A 19558-nucleotide genomic window follows, 5' to 3' on the forward strand; every position below is an offset into this window, starting at 1 on the left:
TACGGTTTTGGCGGGGAAATTGTTTACGGACAGATGCTTATGCAAAAGAATGCAGTCAAAATCGTTTGTATGGGAAAGTGTACAAAACATTAGTGTTAAGACGAACAGTACCGAGTCACTTTCTAAAACCTTTTCAAAGATTTGTTTGGCTCAACTTTCATTATTAATAGGTTTGCTCTATTTAGTATTGTGCTGAGGATTGCCATTGAGACAGCGTTGAAAGGAAAGGACGTTTCTGTCTTCGCAATTAGCGAATAATTTGTCTCCGTCAGGGAAGTAGGTTGGCCATTGATAATTGCTGTAAGTGTGGCCGTGAATGTTGCTGCAGAATTACAAGTCTCGTTTAGACTGCTTGTCTAAGTAATGAGTGAACTTGTAGGTTTAGTAATGCAACTTCACTGTTGACTTTAAATCTTATGTAGAGATTGCTCGTATTGTCGATGTATTTTTTTTTTCTACTGCTTTTCTTTAAATACTTACATCAGGAGTAAGCAGTCCAACCAAGAACGGCGCAATGATACCAGTGATGGCTCCAATTCCGTTGACAATCGCCATGATAGTCCCAGCATAGTTGCTGCTCAGGTCCAGGGCATTGACTTTCATGCCAGGGTAGAAGGCCCCCATCAGACCCATGGAGGCAGTGAATAGGATCACCACGGTCTCCGCGTTGCAGCCTGAGTAGGAAGCCAGGATCATGCAGATTCCTGGGCCCACAGATGCTGTGGAAGAATGAGAAGAGTTATTACATTTTGCCTGTAGTGAGGTACATTATTTAAATGTTCTAAAACTAGCCTTATATCTCTTTGTTACTCTTCTCCTTAGTGAAAGACAACACTATTTTTAGACATGAACTAACTAAAACTAAGTTTTGTCTGCCAGAATCGGCACAGCTATTCTGTCTATAAGATATTAGCATATAACCACTGGAAAAAACTAACAAGACCAGCGATAAGTCTTGACGGCCAGAAAAATGAATGAACCGACCGACAAACCATCATTAAACCGTTGATCCCGGATATTTTTTACTTAGTCCAGTATTAGTCGATACATGAGCCATGTCGGGAACCTTTGGCGGCCTAATAATAACACACTACAGTCGTTAACTTACCAATAGTAGTGAAGGTCTTCCTAGCATTGGTGACGGTAAGCCAGTTCCTCTTGACGATCTTGTCGCACATCCATCCGAAGACGATGGAACTGATCCACATTACCACGTACGGCAACGCGGCCAGGGTCCCTGTACGGTGGATGTCGAATTTTAAGACTCCCGTCATGTACTTTGGAAGGTCTGTCACCATCGTGAAGTAGCCGTAGTCGTGGCCAATCTGGAAGAAATATAGAAGCTCATTAGAATCTTATTAAATCGGTTATGGATAGGTTTCCACCGAAGAATCAAATCGACCAACGACAGGATTAAGCGAGATAGAAGACCCTCCATCGCGCTCCCCCTCGTGGTTATCGATTCCAGTACATCTCCGCCCGTCTCCTTTCCACGTATGTAAGAGGGTCTATCCACAATATAAATGCATGCACATCTTTGACGCAAATAGTGTTTAGTTGATTCGCACGGCATAGAATTTGGCTAGGTATCTGTACCTCTTTACTTCGACGAAATATTTGTACTATTAATTAGTGATGTAAACAGTTTATTGCACACAGGACCACACAACAATTTGATAACCAGAAGAGAGACTTGCTAAAAGAAACTTCTTCCAGTAGGCCTTACCTGTGCACAAACTAGCGCCCAAAGCGGGACTGACATGAAGATGGCTTTCCAGGGTATTGCCGAGGGCTGACTGTTCTGATGTCTGCCGAGAGCCTCCTCTAGGTACTTCTTCTCCTTGTCCGAGATGAACGGGTGCGACTCCGGGTCGTTGTAGCATAGGAGCGCCTGAGAAAGGAATAACAGTTTCATTAGTAATTAGGATAAAACGCGCAAATTGTCGACGAGAAAGTTTCAGTCAGTCAATTATGGTTTAAAAATCTACTTTCAAAGATTATCGAAGAACTCGAAAACTTGTTCCGACCTAAGTCATAGTTCCAGGATTTGCATCGTAAGTAATATGTACGGATAATGGTCTACAAGAACCAACTCGCACTAATTGCGTACGCTATTTCGGCGCGCGCTCCCGATACTTGAAATGTTGGAATTGTTCCTGCTCATGTTCGAGAAAAAACCTATACAAAGTGCGATCGCCCTTAAATGTACAGTCATGAGTAGTATCAGGTACCTACCCACTTAAGAACGATGTCGCACTAACAAACATTTAGTGAGTCTTACAGCTCAATTACTCAAAAAAGTTACTGCGATATGGTACGAAAGTGTACACATATTAATGTATGTGACCATACTCGAACAACTTACCCAAAGAATGAACCAGAGTATTCCAATAGCCCCGAACAAGTAGAACACGGACTCCCAGCCACCAGTCTCCTTCATCACCAGCCCGGACAAGTAAGTGCCGGCAATGTTGCCGATCTGTGCGCCTCCGAAGACTAGAGAACCCATCCGCCCTCGTTCGGATACCGGCGCCCAGCGTGCTAGCATCGCGTTTAGGGCGGGGAATGTGGTGCCCTGTTGAGATTTTTTTACATTTATAACCGACACATGCATATTGTGTAATATAATTATGTAATAAGTAATACAAGAGAAACAACGGCAAATATCAGGCAGGACTGGTTATGGATTGTCTTATTAATGAGTAAACTTGAGTTCTGGGGGTTAAAAAAGTCACATCGAAGTAATTCATCTAAAAAAGCAATATTACAATTGGACATTTGCGCGTATAAAAGTAAGTGTGCAATCCACACAAATGTGAAATAGCAATATTGCTTTTTTAGATGAATTGCTTTAATGTGGCCTTTTTAAAGTTACTGCGATAGGCATATAGAGATGACTTTATGTATATAATAGCAATTACCTAATGTTATGAGTAACTTAGGGTAAAAAGTTTGCAGTCAGAAAGAAAATGTCAGACGTCTTCCACATCATTTAGTCTTAAATAAACTTCATGCAAAAGTTCCTAACAACCTATACCTAAGATAAAATTTGTATCTCCTCACCTCCCCAAGGCCTTCCAAGACTCTGAGCACGATCAATCCAGTGGCGCCTCCCATATTGACGGTCCACGGAGTGAGGAGAGTAAACACAGCAGTGCTCAGCACTCCGAAACCCAAGGAGTACTTCCCTCCAAACCTCTCGGCCAGCATGCCACCAGGTAAGTGCGTCACTATGTACCCGTAGTAGAACGAACTCAAAATGATGCCCTGAGTCTCTTCGTCCCAGTCGAAACCGCTTATCTCCTGAAAAAGATATTGGCATTTAGTTTCATAACATAACATTATGTAAGTTCCCGACTATAATTCCCAATTAAGATAATGGGAGCTACAACGGTACCATAGATTTAGGAAGCGCAAAAAATCTATGGATGGTCTATGGTACCATAGTACCAGAGATGTGTCTTGTTTTTTCTTCAAACCTTTTACTCAATTTTATTCAGGGACATGTAGCAAAGAGAGTGCAAAAACCTATGGATGTTTTACCTTCAGCATTGTGCTAAGCGCAAAGCGCTATCAACCCTCCCACCGTCAGCCTCCCTGTTCTAAGATATTCTATTAACATTACGTATTCAAATTTAACTTAAAAGAACGCGCCTATCAGCCAGAACCCCTGTTCTGTTTTAACTCATATTCTCTCTTTCTACGTAGAGTTAGGGCCAGTCCATACCCAACCCATACATTTCCTAAAGCTTTATTAGACCAACGTATAGGTGATTTCAGTAAGTAGGTACTTCATTATTTTTTTATGGAATAGACTATTGTTAGAGGTATGAATTGCCTGGAAATAAAATTGCGGTCACAGTGTATTATCGACATTGTCGTAAGAAAGATACAAAATAGATAAGTGGGTACCCTCAAATTATCCATCAAATCGTTCATGGTCATAAAGCGTCCATCATTCTGAGAGTTCGTACGTGACATGCACGTGCTGGTTTTTTATAGAAATAAACGGATTATGAACTATTTTTTCGAAGTAGAAGTAGTTTAGAATTTACCTACTTACTTAGATGAAATTATAATTATGACCTTGGTCTGCGCATATAGATGTCAGGTAACTAGGTACAATCAAAGAGCAAAAGTTCAATCACTGAGTCCAGCGAATTATTTGTAAACAGTGGTTGTAATGAAAAGGACACGTCCACCATTAGATGGGAATAATAAATGCCAAAAGGAGAGGGAGAGAGAGATAGAGAGAAAGAGAGTGGTTGTAATGAACCATTAGTTGTCATAATTATAAAATTTATGTTTTTGTAGGTGTTTTTGATCTATTACAGAAACGACATGTAATCACCAGTTAATTTATTACTTTGCAAGAAACTGATTGGACTTTTTCAGCTTATCGTACCTTACCCATTATAACTAAACGTACCTGTTATGTTATATATAATGGATGTCCGTAAAGTAACGCTTGATTCTATACAATATTAGTTTACATTATGTAACAGTAAATTGTCGTTACGGATTTTTCATTTAAACACAAATGAAATTGTTTATGTTTGAACATAATCGTTTCGTTCCACGAGAGGGGTTTTACGGAATACCTATCCAATAAAAACAAATACCTACTTAAAGTTAATTCCCGTAGTGTAATGTACAAATATTAGATAACAAAATGTGTTAATTGTTCGTTGACTTCGCAGCATATTTGTTATCAATCAAGATACCCAACTCAACAGCTCAGCAAATATTGACACTTTATTGGCATTCGCAGAACACGCCTGGACGTCAATATTAGTTCTACACTTTATTGAGGCTTTCAATCAGATTGCTAAAATTACAGTTGATATATATTTTTTTCATTTAAATCGTCATCAACCGGAAGTCGTCGACTGCTGGACGTGGACATGCCTCCTATACTCGCCATCTAACAGTTTCTCAGGGTTTCAGTTAAATATGATAATAAATGCTCATGACTCATGATTATAATCTTTAAATTCATTTATTCAAATATAATCTCTGTTTTCAAAAAGGTTTTCATTTTTTTCTAAGGACGCTACGTCAAAGAAAAGGTGTTTTCGCGGTATAAGTATTTCTTTACATAGGTAGGTAATCGCCTTCTACGCATTGTATATGTTTTAGCCTCCATAATCATACATAAAATATGTTTATACTGACCGGGACAAAACAAAACTCTTTATTGCACAGCCACAAAAGAAAAGTACAATAGGCGGCCTTATTGCTAAATGGTAATTTCTTCCAGTCAACCTTAGTGTAAGCGACTTTATTATTCATTTCAGTCATAGGGAATAGACACCGTAGTCGTGGAGGACTGCGGAAATGATGACTTGATGGTCTTGATTGTTATCGGAGAGATTGGATGAAGGTGTATACGACTATGAAGTGGGGCTGCTGGGCTAAGCAATGAGGTCAAATAGGCCAATAATACTGACCGTGTCGTCACTTGTGATGACGTCAATATCGCCGGGGCAGGACCCGTCGTCGACGCCGGCCGAGTGCGCGCGCCGGCGCACCATCTGCGTGATCGCGATGTTAAGACACACGCGCATCGTGTACGCGTTAGCCACAGCTAGGAAACCCATCACCGCCATCACCCATCGTTGTGGTATCACGAATACTGGAACAGAAGAGAAAATATGTTAAAATTACTGTTTCAATATACTTTAAAGGTAGGTATAATAAAACCTTTCGTGCGTAAGCATCGCAAAATCTTTGTGCCATGTTTTAGATTCTGCTAACGGAGAAGACAATTTATGAAGACAATCTGCGGTCCACTAGTTTCATGATCATCATCACTAATTTAAGAGCCACGCTTTCGTCGGTGTATCATTTCCCATGCTACTTTTTAGGGAAAAACAGGGCAGTGGTTTCCCTCTTGCCGTCCGCCCCGCAGTACTCTGTCTGACACGAGTGGGATGGCGCCCATAGTAGTCTACTTCAAAGTCGTACTAGAACTCTCGTCCTCCGCCTCTGAATAATACTGACAGTTACTGCTGCCCTCTGTCAGTAACAGTCTAGAAGACTTGCCCCTTCCGTCCTGCATTGCCGTACCGATGGCTCCCATCTTCGCCTCTGCAACCGTTGAAGTCTACGCCCGTATCCCTGGGCAAGGGTTCTACGTTATACCCCGTAGGTTTGGGTCTATGACATATCGTGGCTGACTTTGCAAACTGACGTATCTGTCTTAAAAAATACGGAAATTCATTATTTATGCGTGGGTATACAAACATAGTGAGAATGGAATCAAATAGGTAGATAAACTTAATTAAATTAAACCTTTTTAAAACTCTGCGACAAAAAATATAGACTAAATTAAACCTTTTTAAAAATTTCCGACTAAAAATATAGACTAGACGTAGAGAGAAGCTACATAGGTAAAAATCTCATAAAAAAAACTTTTTATTGTGATTTTTAAAACTGGAATAATTAAGGTAATGGTCGCAGAGTTGTGTTGCGAATTATTATTCGCAAGTATGCTTATTTCACTAATTAAACATTAAAAACGCTAATTAATTTCGTCATTTATTGTAGAAACCGCAAGTTTATAATCTGTATACGAGTACTTAATGCATATTGCGTTTAATGGTGCGATTACAATGCAAGAACGGTAGAATGTGTATAATATGAACTGCTCTAAAAAAAACTAAATATAGAATAAACGAAGAAAGCTTAATAGCGTTCAGCTGTTTATCATCCTCAGCATGTGACAGTTGACTATAGGATTGTGTCTGATCGCCAGTGATGGAATATTCGGGCGCGTTTTTTTCCTAAACTCTTTGATTATAGTATAATAATTATACATATTGGCCTAAACTTCATAATACCCCACCCCGGACACTTCATACTAACAACCTCTTTTTACACAGACACCACACATTGACATTACCCTACATGCGCATTATCTGCGTGTGTGATTCAAGTCTAAACTATGTTCGAGGGGCGGGGTGAGGTAAACCTAGCTCAGACGCTGGTGGGGAGCGGAGAGTTGCCGTTCTATACGTAGTATTATTCCTTATTCTATGATAATAGCTAGCTTACCAAAAGCTATGAAAGTATGGATGCGGCTTCTTAAAATAATTTATTTTGATAAATATAATCCCGAGATCTAATAAAACGTGACGATGATTTAAAATGTCATAAGTAGGTTTCCTTGGAACAAGTTATTAATTTAAGCTATCGGTTCTTTTCAATCCCGATTTCGCGGTTTTTTTTTTTTCATTACATATGTGCATACATTAGTAAGTTCAGTTAGAACACTTCAGTTAGTAAGACTCCACATCCGTCCAGATAGACGTCCTTTAACATAACATAAGCTCAGGACTATAATGTGGTCGTAACGCCAACAGTCCTTTTAAAATACAAACTCCATTGTTTTACTATTGTGTCTGGAAACCTCGGCTTTACGAGGATATTCCTAATTGGGCTAGTCAGGCGACCGACAGAGTTAGACGTCCTTTTATTGTCCAAAAAACTAAGTAATTTACTGACTAATTCTCTAACATCTAATCATTATATTCTAAGTAATAGAATAAGGAATCATTCGGAATTATCTACTTCCTGATAATTAGATATAATAGTCAGTTTCATTACTTACCGTGAAATGAACAAGGCTAACAATTTAATTTGAGTAGTTTACAAAAACTAAAACACCATTCTCTTTGTCGATTCGATGCCGATCTACTTATGGTACAAAATATACTTAACATTCAAAAAAGTTGTTTTATCTTATTCAAGCATTCTTCATGATGCAATAAAAATATTTTTTCCGTAGTAACAATTTGTTTATTATGTGCAACAAGAAGTGTTCCTGGTATTGAACGTGTTCCTCTAGTTATTAAATAACTTGTAATGTACCCTCATTGATTTAAAAGATGTGTTGCTGTTGCAGTTTCTTGTCATTTCTTCTCCTCAGCCATAACACCTTGCGAAATGACGTAAATTCAAAAATGTTACATTGACCTTTTATCCATGTTTATCCATGATAATTACATTGAATAAATGATTCTGATTTCTGAGTTACTTTTAGATTACTGGCCTGCACACATACATAAACTCGCTCGTGATTACTAAGTGGGTGGGCAGAGCCACAAACAATCACTGTAAACATAGGTACATATTTAACAGTAAACTTAACTGTTCAAAGAAGTTTATTAAGTATAAATTAAAAATAGGTACATAAACAAATACACTCCATTCAACTACAATTGTAACAACACACACATTATTAAATACTTACAATTTTAAAATTATAAATTATATAATAGGTACTAGGGATAGGTATAGTTAGGCTGTTCAAATACATAGGTACTTAGTTTAAATAAGCATGAATAATTATAGGTAAGTGTATAACATCTACAGACTACAGTTTCACTAGGTATTGACTATAGATACTGGCATACAGACTATACTTTTTTTGGTATTGCCTATAGATACAGGCACAGGTAACACGTGATGTATGAATGCACGTGTGGTAGGAAGGAATTCCTTTCATGAACAATACAAAGCGCCGCTCCCGACATTGACCGCCGGCCTACCAAGCGTAAAGGCTGAGCTAATGTGAATGTCTGCCTCACAATCGTGTAGTTAGGTACTATTTACTTCGTCACTACATATCGTACATAAGTATATCATATGTATTTTACATTGGAACAGAGTTTGGAGCATTCAGTCTTCACTTATGTGTTAGGGACATTGTAACGAAAATTTTAAGGGATGATTCAGACCATGATTCTGAGTTGATATCAAGTGGAATTTTCCGTCGCAAAAAAGTACTGAACTGAAAATAATTTAAAATAACACTTATATTTTCATGAATATTCGACAGGAATTTCCACTTGATATCAACTCAGAATCATGGTCTGAATCATCTCCCTCAGTATTCATTACGGTCTCACTAACACCCTGTATACATAAACTTAAGGCCTCAATTGGATGGGCTAGACCTCAAGTATTTAACCAGAAGACAACTTGCAGTCATTATTGGTTGACACAAAGTCCAAAGATGTATATAATGAACTTCTTCTTATCGTGTGGGTTGAGAGGTGGATGACCAACCTCATCAACCCTGGTGTCAGGATTACTATTGAGCTGCCAAAGGCCCCTGACGTGACTCAAGTAACGACTACGAACTTACATCAGTAAGTAGTAACTGGGACCAACGGCTTAACGTGCCTTCCGAGGCACGGACAATTTACTTCTGGACAATCAGGTGATCAGCCTGGAATTTCCTAACCAAACTAGGGATCACAAAGAGTTTTAGTGATTTGCCCCACCGAGATTTGAACCCGGGACCTCCGGATCGTGAGCACAACGCTCAACCACTGGACCACGGAGGCCGTTAACTGATGAACTGAACTGAAATCATCACCGATTTAGACAGTAAGTAACGTCCTTAATATGACAACGTTATGTTCGCCTAGGTTTTCCTCTTCCAACTCTACTATTATTGACCTACAGTCGTAGTATATCAGTTACTCCATCTGTGCTTTTATTTTCTTGATGTCCCTCGACAGTCATCACATTTCCAACCTCCATTATAACGAATGTTAATTTTCATGTCCATGAAATCTATCGTCATCGTCATTCAGAATTCGTCAATCAGAATTTGAATTCAGAATAAGGGGTTAGCAAACTGCTTACATTCGTTTCATGAAGTTTCGTTAATAATAAAAAATATAGTTTGATAAACCACGAACTGTTGCGTTTAACTGAACACTGTAATAAGAGGTAAGTGTGTACCTAAAGTTATTTCAGTATTGTTATGATTGTTACGACCATTTTCACTAAACCACATTATTAGTTTGAGGTTAGAAACCCGTGAAAGATTCGCTTTCGCGCCGTTACCTTGACTCACTCAGACCAAGGCCAGACGATCTTCAGTTTGCTCTAATTGACAATTGTTGACAAATATAGTTTAACGACAAAAAGCCAAAATTCTAAAAGTACCCATTGTGAATGAATCGTGACATATTTAAGGCAGTCGTCCTAATTATAGCAATTCTTAACAGTAATTACGATCTTAAACTATTTTAGTGTTTCTATTTTAAGTAATACTTACATAGATCATTGTGTTTATTAATGCATTTAGTCCATATCTAAAGTCATGCCCATATTTAATCCATAATATTTGACTGGTCAATGACCAAATATTACTTTTATTAGGTATTAGTTTATTTTGCATAAGTATTCTTTTTGTAATGTGTATTGTACTTCATTGTTGGATAACCAAATAAGTCAGTTCAGTCTCAGTTTACCAAAATATAAGAGCCGTAGGGATATCATACATAATATGCCTGCATATAGTACTTATACGCACTCCTCGCCAGCTAGCTATGTTAAAGAAGAAACATGGAATAGGTATCAATGAGATATAATGATCAATTAAGAAAACGTAAAGTAGGGTTGGTAAGAATAAGTTTCGACTAAATTTCTTTTTGTATTTTTTTGTCCGAAAATAGAAATGCCCGAAATGGAATTGACTTGGCCGAGACGACGTACGAGTACCTACCTATATAAGCTCAATTTACCAATCTCAACTTCTACGTGCAACATCGAAATACATTGACGCATGCAAATCGAATATGTACCTGTTAAATTGCACCGATAATGGTTATGCAAAATTGGCGGGCGGCATTGACAGGCAACGGGACTAAACTGCAGCCTTGAGGCAGGGGACCATTGATGTATAATATGTCAACCATACCAGGTTACCATATCAGGGGACAAACGAGAACAGGACAGAGAGCTAGCACTTGACGATACAAATGTAAACTTACAAAACATACCTACAAACTTCAAAGTGGAGTATCAACTGGTTGTATTTATCTTTGGCTATATTTCTATCTCGATGTAGCCTATCGCGCATCGTCTATAGCATTTTCTTAGAATATCACACACCTTTTGTCGATTTCTAACATATTCGAGATGACAAGCGACAATGAAGCGGATAATCATGAAAATGATCTGCTTATAATTGTATTTTGGACCATCTGTTTTGCAAATACAAATGGACACGCAGAAGCGATTACGGTAGCGATTCTGGTTCATATTTTTATGACATTTTTGATTTTGTACGCAAGCGTTCACGTTTTAATCAGGCATAGCGCGGTACAGTTCCACACAAACTTACGAAGTCGCGATACAGTGATAGCGCGTCTATGCATCGGAGTTAAAAGACATAATTTCGAAACGCCATAACGCAGCAAGGAAGCGAGTCGTCACCCACAATGACGGAGACATCATCACCCACAATGATCCCTTCAACATAATTGCATCGCACAATGGATCATGTCAGACCAAAGAATGACCGTAATGGTCGCTGAACACTGACTTGTCATAACAGAACTGCCTGTTTAGCAATATTTTTGCAAGAGTTTGCGAGCTGAAGGTTAGAAATGACGTATTGTAATTTCAGAAATATAATAGGTAACTACTTAGGTGTTATTTTGTTGGACTGATTGGGAACAGTAAAACCCTAGGGTTCGGAAAGCGATATCAGAATTAGTTAATTAGTATCCCTCAGAAAAGGCACTGAAAAATAGCTGTTCTTTTTTAATTTCTGGAAAAATGATGTGACGGATCACAATGGTTGTTTTAAACATCTTTCAAATTATATATATGGCAATGGTATCGTAAACAAATATTTTTTTTCATGAAAGTAAATTGCGAAATAAGTTTCTATATACTTACCTACTTTTATAACATAGATATCGTTTACTTTCTCCACGGGGTCTATTTACCTAAACAATAACGAATTGTAGTGACAGAAAGAAGGTATTGTTATGTACAGAAACGACTACCATTTAACCTACCCAGATGCTTAATTATGCTGAAATCCAGCCTAAATACAACATATTAGATTTAAAGTCTGTAGCCTATCTGGATGTGCGATATCCATGTAACTGATCACATTGCTGCGCATGCTCTGTGACGGATACTCTCAGGACATTGTCGGTGATCGGAACCAGATACTGAGTATTCGGCTAAACTGCAGCACATTGGATCTAACTATACGAAACTAGTTTCACATGAGTTTTGTTAGACATCTTGCTCGGGTAGTTTTGGTTCCCTAATTGAAAATCATTAAATCAGACATATTTTTACATAATAATCGTAGACATTTATGAACTTTTCTTTAACAACATAATAATATAATAGTCTACATCCTGGACACAAAACTAATATTAATTACTTACTTATCATAATTATATTACTTAAACCTTTGAAAAATAAAATGCACTGCATCATCTTAAAATGTAGGTTCGCGACTGTATGACCACCACAGGCAACGAAAGGAAATCTCTAAATTAATAGAGTCAATGGAAATATAAATGATTTTTAAAATAAATAATAATAGACCAAAAAAAGCTAAGAAAGCAAAAAGCAAGCAAAGAAGGAAAGAGAGGAAAGGGAAGACCAAGAAGATCTTACATGGAATAGATTAAAGAAAAGGTTAACGTCGTGTCTTATAGGGAAGTCAAGGAATTGGCCTTTGATAAACTGGAATGGAAAATGCTACACCGACAAGAGCGTGGCTCTTAAATTGATGATGATGAATAATAGACCAGGGAATTAATAGATAGGAACCTCAAACACTTGAGGGGACGAGTGGTTACAGGGTGCTAATTTCAGGAGAACAGTGGGTTCTCACCTATTAAAATCTTATTACACTTATTGCTATGAAAGAAAAGAATCAAATGCTAAAAATAAACGCTAACAAACAGTTTAGACAGCCATTGCTTTTAACATAAGATTTCACATTTACGATTTTACTCTATTGTTCTTGAATTAACGTTTGGATCATAAATGATTATCACATAGTCAGCTGTGAAAGAAAAAACGTGAAGAAACCTACATTCGCGAGAAATATGACCTAACTTTTATTGAGCTGGTTTTAATTTCGTGAATTGAAAGTTCAACCAGGCTGTCGCTTCTGTAAGGAAACCAAACCTGTCAAATGTTCAAGTTAGGTAAGCGGACCCTGCGTACAACGGAATAACACTAGGGATTTGATGATTTTACTCACTAAGAGAAAAAGCGCAACAATTACCATAATATAATTGTGTTAACTCTTTCCTTGTTTAAGACTATTACTATGGTAGTATCAGTAGCCAACATCGTGATGCACCTCGTGGACATCTACTTAAAACTAATTATCGTGCGCGTGGACACACTGTTTCTATTGACACACTAATTGTTGATCGCACTAAGCGATGCACTGCACGGAATGAAACGCTTGTCCCATTGGTAGCGAGTAGCGAGAAGTGAGAAAAGAGTATGGTCAATGTGGGGAACACCGGGTTCTAAAATATGAGTTTGACTGGATTTATTGAAGAAGATATTATTTGTAGATCATGTATAATCGGGTATGATAGATACTTGACTATGTTTATAAGTCTAAATATAAGAGAAAGCGCCGTAATTTTTGAAATATAATCGTTTTTTTTTAATTGGTAAGTAGATGGTCTTCCAGTGCAGTGTGAGGGAAGTCCGTCCACAAATCGTAGGGTTAGACGTATCAAAATAGTTTCAGGTGGTGAACCAAGAATGCCATTCTGATTATATATTGACCTTAGATCTAGAAGGATTGTCAAAATTTATAGTCTGATCTATGTGACTAGCCGGTCACAAAGCTCAGTAAATAAAAAGAAGGGTTGTGGAAGACCTTTATCTAGAAGCATAAAACAAAGTAGATAAGGTCAATTAAGAGTGATAATTCGATTGACTGATTGTTTTTTTTATTTCAGTGATGAGTGCGTTTTGATTTAAGCGGTGTTTTTTTTTGTTTGGTCTCTCACTTTATCGCCCGTAAAGAGACATACCCCTTCAGGTACAGAGCACAGAGTGCCTGACACGCGCTTTCCAACAGATCTTAGTAGGGATAGTTTTCTTAGAAGTTCCATGTTTAGTTTCTCTATGTCTTCGTTACGAGAATTTACGATTTAGAAAATACACCAATAAGTACCTACATTACATAAATCCTTTGAGTACCGTATTATTTTTATATATCAGCGTTATTTAAGACACTATCGATACCTACATGAAGTACACAGTTATTTTATGTTTATTCTTAGGGTGGTATTAATAAACTAATCTCAGCTGAGACTGCCCTCAAGATCATGCTCAAGTCCCTGTTTTTATATAAGAACTGTCACATTGACATGATCTTGAGGGCAGTCTCGAAGCTGAGATTAGTCTATTAATACCACCCTTAGATACATTTGTGTAAGATTGGGATGAGATGCATTGATGCATTGAAGATGCAATTCTTGATGTGTCAATGGGAAACTGCTCTCTGGCTGAACATATTTGAGTTAGGGCAATGGCTAGGCTAGCGTCGAAATATTTTCAAAGATTTGTTTCATTTATGCTTTTTTGTTTTTCTAAAAAAGACAAGAAATTTACAATCCAAAGTCTAACCCCAATTTATGCCAACGAAGCCCAAATCCCAAGAACAATAGGTAGTTGGTAATATAAGTGTGTGTATTGATGTCACATCCGTCATCGACTGCCGAAATGGTCTGATTATTTCCGCTCCTGTGCCGGCAATAAAAAGATAGAGCCCGTTATAACTACCGTTGGGCAACCATTAGGTATAGTCAAATTTTGCTTTCGGTGAGTTATATTAAATGGTTCTTACCGATTATACGCAAGTCTATTTATTTATTTAATGTATCACTTACAGCTATGCACATTTTAACATTTAATTAAAACATAATTAAACAAAGTAAACCAGTACTAATGTGTAAGCCAATGCAGGGTTTGCATTTTGGAGTTAGCGAAGGTTCGTGGTTGTGCCCCGACTTTAGAATTTATGAATATTAGACGGTTTATTTTTTCCAAAGTTTTTCAAGCAACGCGTTCCCACAGCTAGTATTTGGTATATAACTTCTAAAAGAATTCTGTTTAGAAGGCCATAACTTCTTAACCCAAAAACCCAACCCCAAAAACGGCTTTGACAAGGCAGTAGGCAGTAAAAAATCACCAGGCATCAATAAATTACAAGTGGTAATTCGCCAATGATGAGATTGGTCGCTATGGCGATACAAGTCATCTTGCGATCCAGCCGAGTCAGTTTCCTAATTCGTCGGAATTGAGAAACTCGTCAACTGTGCGCTTTTTGCGATCGGCAGATTTCTATCGCTGCGGACAAGTTATGAGGGGCAGGCACGTAGCTGGGTCGTTTTGGGGCGTCACTACACTAAATTTGTCGCGCTTATGAGTAAGTACTATTTTGAGGTCAAGAGTTCTGTGTTTTTTTTTTATATTTTTTAAATTATATTAAGTTTACCATGTTCTTACCAAGTTTCTGTGGTGAATCACCTGATTGTCCGAACAAGTAAGACGATTCCGTGCTTCGGAATACCGTAATCCGTTGGTCCCGGATATTAGCCGTAAAACACTGCCACGGAAATGGAGTGGTGCAGTGTGATGGAGTATGCTCCATACGAGTACCATCTTCGATTGATTGATTGAGAGGAGGCCTGTGCCCAGCTGTAGAATGTATATAGGCTGTTTTTGAGCCGAGACGACACGACGATTCGGTTCGTAGGTAACCTCCGTACTGCAGTCTAACGACGAGGAAATAACCACAATTCCCGAATCCGCCCCTGGGCATGCATTCCGGCCGGCGCGGCAGACCACCAGGCAGCCTGTCATACAAGTTTGGCCCAGACAGGCTGGCGGCAATTTCCCAAGCCGCCGGCTAATTCCAGGGAATTACCGCCTCTCCAGGAAATGCGCCGTTTCAAAGTGATAGATGTCAGTAAATGTCAGTTATTGAGCGCTTACGTAAATGAGCTCCTAAGTGATAGCCAGGCTGTGGAAAAATACTGCTGGCACTCGTGTTGAACCAGATGTTTGGAGGCTAACTTGGCAAACAGCTTACAATGTTGCCAAATCGGGGTGATGCCGTCTCGTAAACTATGCAAAACTTACATACATACATACGTAAACTCACGCCTATTTCCCACCGGGGTAAGCAGAGACTATAGAATCCCATAAACTACTACTAAACAACACAAATACAAAACAAAACAACAAAAACTACACAAAACAAAAACTTAGTTTAATAAACTCGTAACGACATAACTTAGCATCACGCCTGTATCTTCGAAGGGGTAGGCAGAGGTGCATAAACTACATAAACAAACTACTATTTATTTAATTACAAAATAAACTTGTTTTTCAGAGTGACAAATTATGCAAATTATACTTTATTGCACGCAACACAAAAACATTTTACACATAAACAAGAAAGAATATAATAGGCCGCCTTATTGCGCTACAGCAAATTCTTCCAGACTACCGACTGGTAGTCACTGGTCACTACCAGGTGTCTTTATACCTGTGACTGTATGTTTACTTCTGCTTACTCCAATAAGTCGTTAGTTTTGGCATGTGTAAGTAAATATACCTGGTGCTTTAACCAATTTGCAAACGATTACGACAATCAACAGATTATGACATAATTAAAACACATAATAACGGGTCCTTACCGCGTTTAAATGGGGATATGAGACTCCCGATATTTCGACAATGTTGCAAGTGCCATGATCACGGGATGACTGATGAGATTGGAGTGGAGTAGGTAGATCCATAATTTTCTACGGGCAGACATATCTGTCTACCCTCTTTCTTTGTCGCTTGTTTATGTTTTTGATATCGGAATGAACCGTGATCATGGCACTTGCAACAGTGTCGAAATGTCGGGAGTCTCATATCCCCATTTAAACGCGGTAAGAACCCGCTATTATGTGTTTTAATTATGATAATAACCGCGTAAACTTAAAACAAAAATTATGACATGTAATCATACATTTTATATTGTCACTGTCGATTGCATCTAGGCTAACTCTCTGGTAATGTCGAATAATTCTTTCATGGGAGACCCTGACATTACCTGTCATGAGTCATACATAATGTTTAACACTGTGAAGTGAAAATTACACCCTCGCCCCTATCCTCCATCGTCCTCGATGGGAAAGCATGAGTTTATAGGTATATGTATGTTACGAGTAATATTTAATTGAGGACCTCGGTGGAGCAGCGGTAAACCGCTTGGTCTGCGATTGTTGAAGTTAAGCAACTTTCGCAAAGGCCGGTCATAGGATGAGTGACCACAAAAAAAAAGGTTTGCGTCTCGAGCTCCTCCGTTCTTCGGAAGGCACGTTAAGCCGTTGGTCCCAGCTGCATTAGCAGTCGTTAATAACCATCAATCCGCACTGGGCCCGCGTGATGGTTTAAGGCCCGATCTCCCTATCCATCCATAGGGAAGGCCCGTGCCCCAGCAGTGGGGACGATAATGATGATGATGATGTTAAAATTACAATCTAACCTTGTGGCTAATGAGTAGGTAACTTAATTTGAACTTATATTGCAAATTAGTACCTATATCTAAGATTGTGTCCACAAACACTTTTCTTTCTCACTCTATTTACTTGTGTTCTTTACTGATAAGTCAATAAATCACTCAAGTGTCAAAACACTTTATTGAACTAACTCAAAAGGTTTGTCATGAGGCGTGATTCCGCTCCAGTGAACATCTCATTAAACTCGTTTATGTTATCTCGATAACTCAATTGGTAAATGATCATTGATCATCAATAATGTACTGTCCCGTTATTGGAGCACGTGTATCAGCGGCTTAGTAGGCGTTGTCAAGTCGATAAACATCAGTAACATAAACAGTTTGCCTGAGAACATTAAAAATGAGCCAAAAATGTTCAAAAATAAGTTAAAAAAACATTTATTAGATTTAATACAGCAGGTACCTATTTCTTATTTTATGTAATTTAACCATGTCTTAGTGAGACTCTGATCCTGCAGTCAAATTGCTTATGCAATTTTGCAGGACATTGCATTTATTTATGTCAATGTTATTTAAGGCTTAATAATAATAAATATGAGGAGCTCGGTGGCGCAGCGATAAACGCGCTCGGTCTGCGATTGTTGAAGTTAAGCAACTTTCGCAAAGGCCGGTCATAGGATGGGTGACCACAAAAAAAAAAGTTTTCATCTCGAGCTCCTCCGTGCTTCGGAAGGCACGTTAAGCCGTTGGTCCCGGCTGCATTAGCAGTCGTTAATAACCATCAATCCGCACTGGGCCCGCGTGATGGTTTAAGGCCCCATCTCCCTATCCATCCATAGGGAAGGCCCGTGCCCCAGCAGTGGGGACGTGAATGGGCTGATGATGATGAATAATAAATAATAATAACATAAGCTCAGGACTACATCCCAATTGGGGTAGTCAGTACCTACATCCATCGCAAGATCCAAGCTTTCTGTTAGTTAGACCAACTTGATAGTTTACGCAATAACCTATGTGGCAGTAGACGTATGGACGTGTCAAGGAGGATGCATGCACTAGGTACCTAGTTGAAGGCTAGTTTCCAACTAGTCAAATTAGTTACTTTTTAGTAAACGTCAAAACTATAAAGTGAGAAAAAGCACAATGGCCCCGATTCCTGCAGACACCGCCTAATTTTATTTTAAGTTATATCCGTCATTTTCATATCCGTCGAAAAGGAAAGGGACGGATGATTCACAGCTCTTAATTTTAGGAAGAATGAGTGAATGAATGAATAACCCGGGCGAATCAAAAGGTACGTCCCTGGTATGCAATCCGTTTGACGTGCTGTCTACTTAACTGTGTCGGATTATTGACGGATGTAAAATTTTTAGACGGCTGGTTTAGATTTGTGCTTAAAATTGACGTGTGTTCCATAAATTTTATGCTTGTCGATTACCCGTCCCTTTCCTTTTCGGCGGATAAGAAAATGACAGATATAACTTAAAATAAAATTAGTTGGTATTTACAGGAATTAGCACCACACCATATATTATGTTACGTTTATAAGAACCTATCTTATTACAAGTCTTGGAGTATGAATCGTGCTGTCAAGAAAACTTAGTGTAAATTGACGTAAACTGCATTTTTGAACTCAAAAATAACCTTAATTTTACATGTTTCATCATATAATGCAATTTAGCAGAACTGGGAGTGCTAGCCATTTGGATCCGAACAGGAATCAAGTTAAACGAGTATTTATAAAACAATGGGCTTTCACTTACCTAACACACTGTATAAAGCATTAACTTCACAGCGATAGTTTACTTTCAAACCGAGCGACTGTCAAAAGACAAGTACTTACTTAAATAAAAAGTAAATAAAACGATTTTTTTTATACTAATAGAAAACGTTTATTATAAAAGGACGCCACACATAAAGACAAGACAATAACATCACTTAAAATATTTCACAAAACAATTACAAAAGCATAGGAGGATGTTCATTAGAATGATTATAAGGTGGTGGTAGACGTCCTGAGATAAAAGGGCCTCACTCAGCACAAGTCGCAGCGTGAACCACGACGCTGGTATTATGTGGATCCTGCGCTAATCAATGTTATACTAAGTGTATCAGGTTTTTTATGTTGACATCTTGACGGAAAGATTCGAATATCCCTTCTCTGTATTCACTATTCTTTAATTCATATTTTGTATCCAATCTTGCTCAAACTTTGTGACGCGAAATAAGAGA

At 38.3% G+C, this 19558-nt stretch overlaps 1 protein-coding gene across 2 annotated transcripts in view; it reads right to left on the reverse strand.

Annotated features, from left to right (window-relative positions):
- The window catches only part of LOC126368902 (putative inorganic phosphate cotransporter), a 53943-nt gene that overhangs the window by 2039 nt on the left and 32346 nt on the right, over nucleotides 1–19558 (reverse strand). For both annotated transcript variants that reach the window (XM_050013132.1, XM_050013134.1), the window contains exons 2-7: nucleotides 5451–5635; nucleotides 3064–3303; nucleotides 2366–2575; nucleotides 1727–1891; nucleotides 1109–1325; nucleotides 481–719 (exon numbers count right to left, since the gene is read on the reverse strand). In XM_050013132.1, the coding sequence (XP_049869089.1) occupies nucleotides 481–719; nucleotides 1109–1325; nucleotides 1727–1891; nucleotides 2366–2575; nucleotides 3064–3303; nucleotides 5451–5635 (1256 nt within the window). The remainder of the gene's footprint in view (nucleotides 1–480; nucleotides 720–1108; nucleotides 1326–1726; nucleotides 1892–2365; nucleotides 2576–3063; nucleotides 3304–5450; nucleotides 5636–19558) is intronic.

Source organism: Pectinophora gossypiella, chromosome 8 (genome assembly GCF_024362695.1).
Source record: "Pectinophora gossypiella chromosome 8, ilPecGoss1.1, whole genome shotgun sequence".
In the NCBI taxonomy this organism is placed as follows: domain Eukaryota; kingdom Metazoa; phylum Arthropoda; class Insecta; order Lepidoptera; family Gelechiidae; genus Pectinophora; species Pectinophora gossypiella.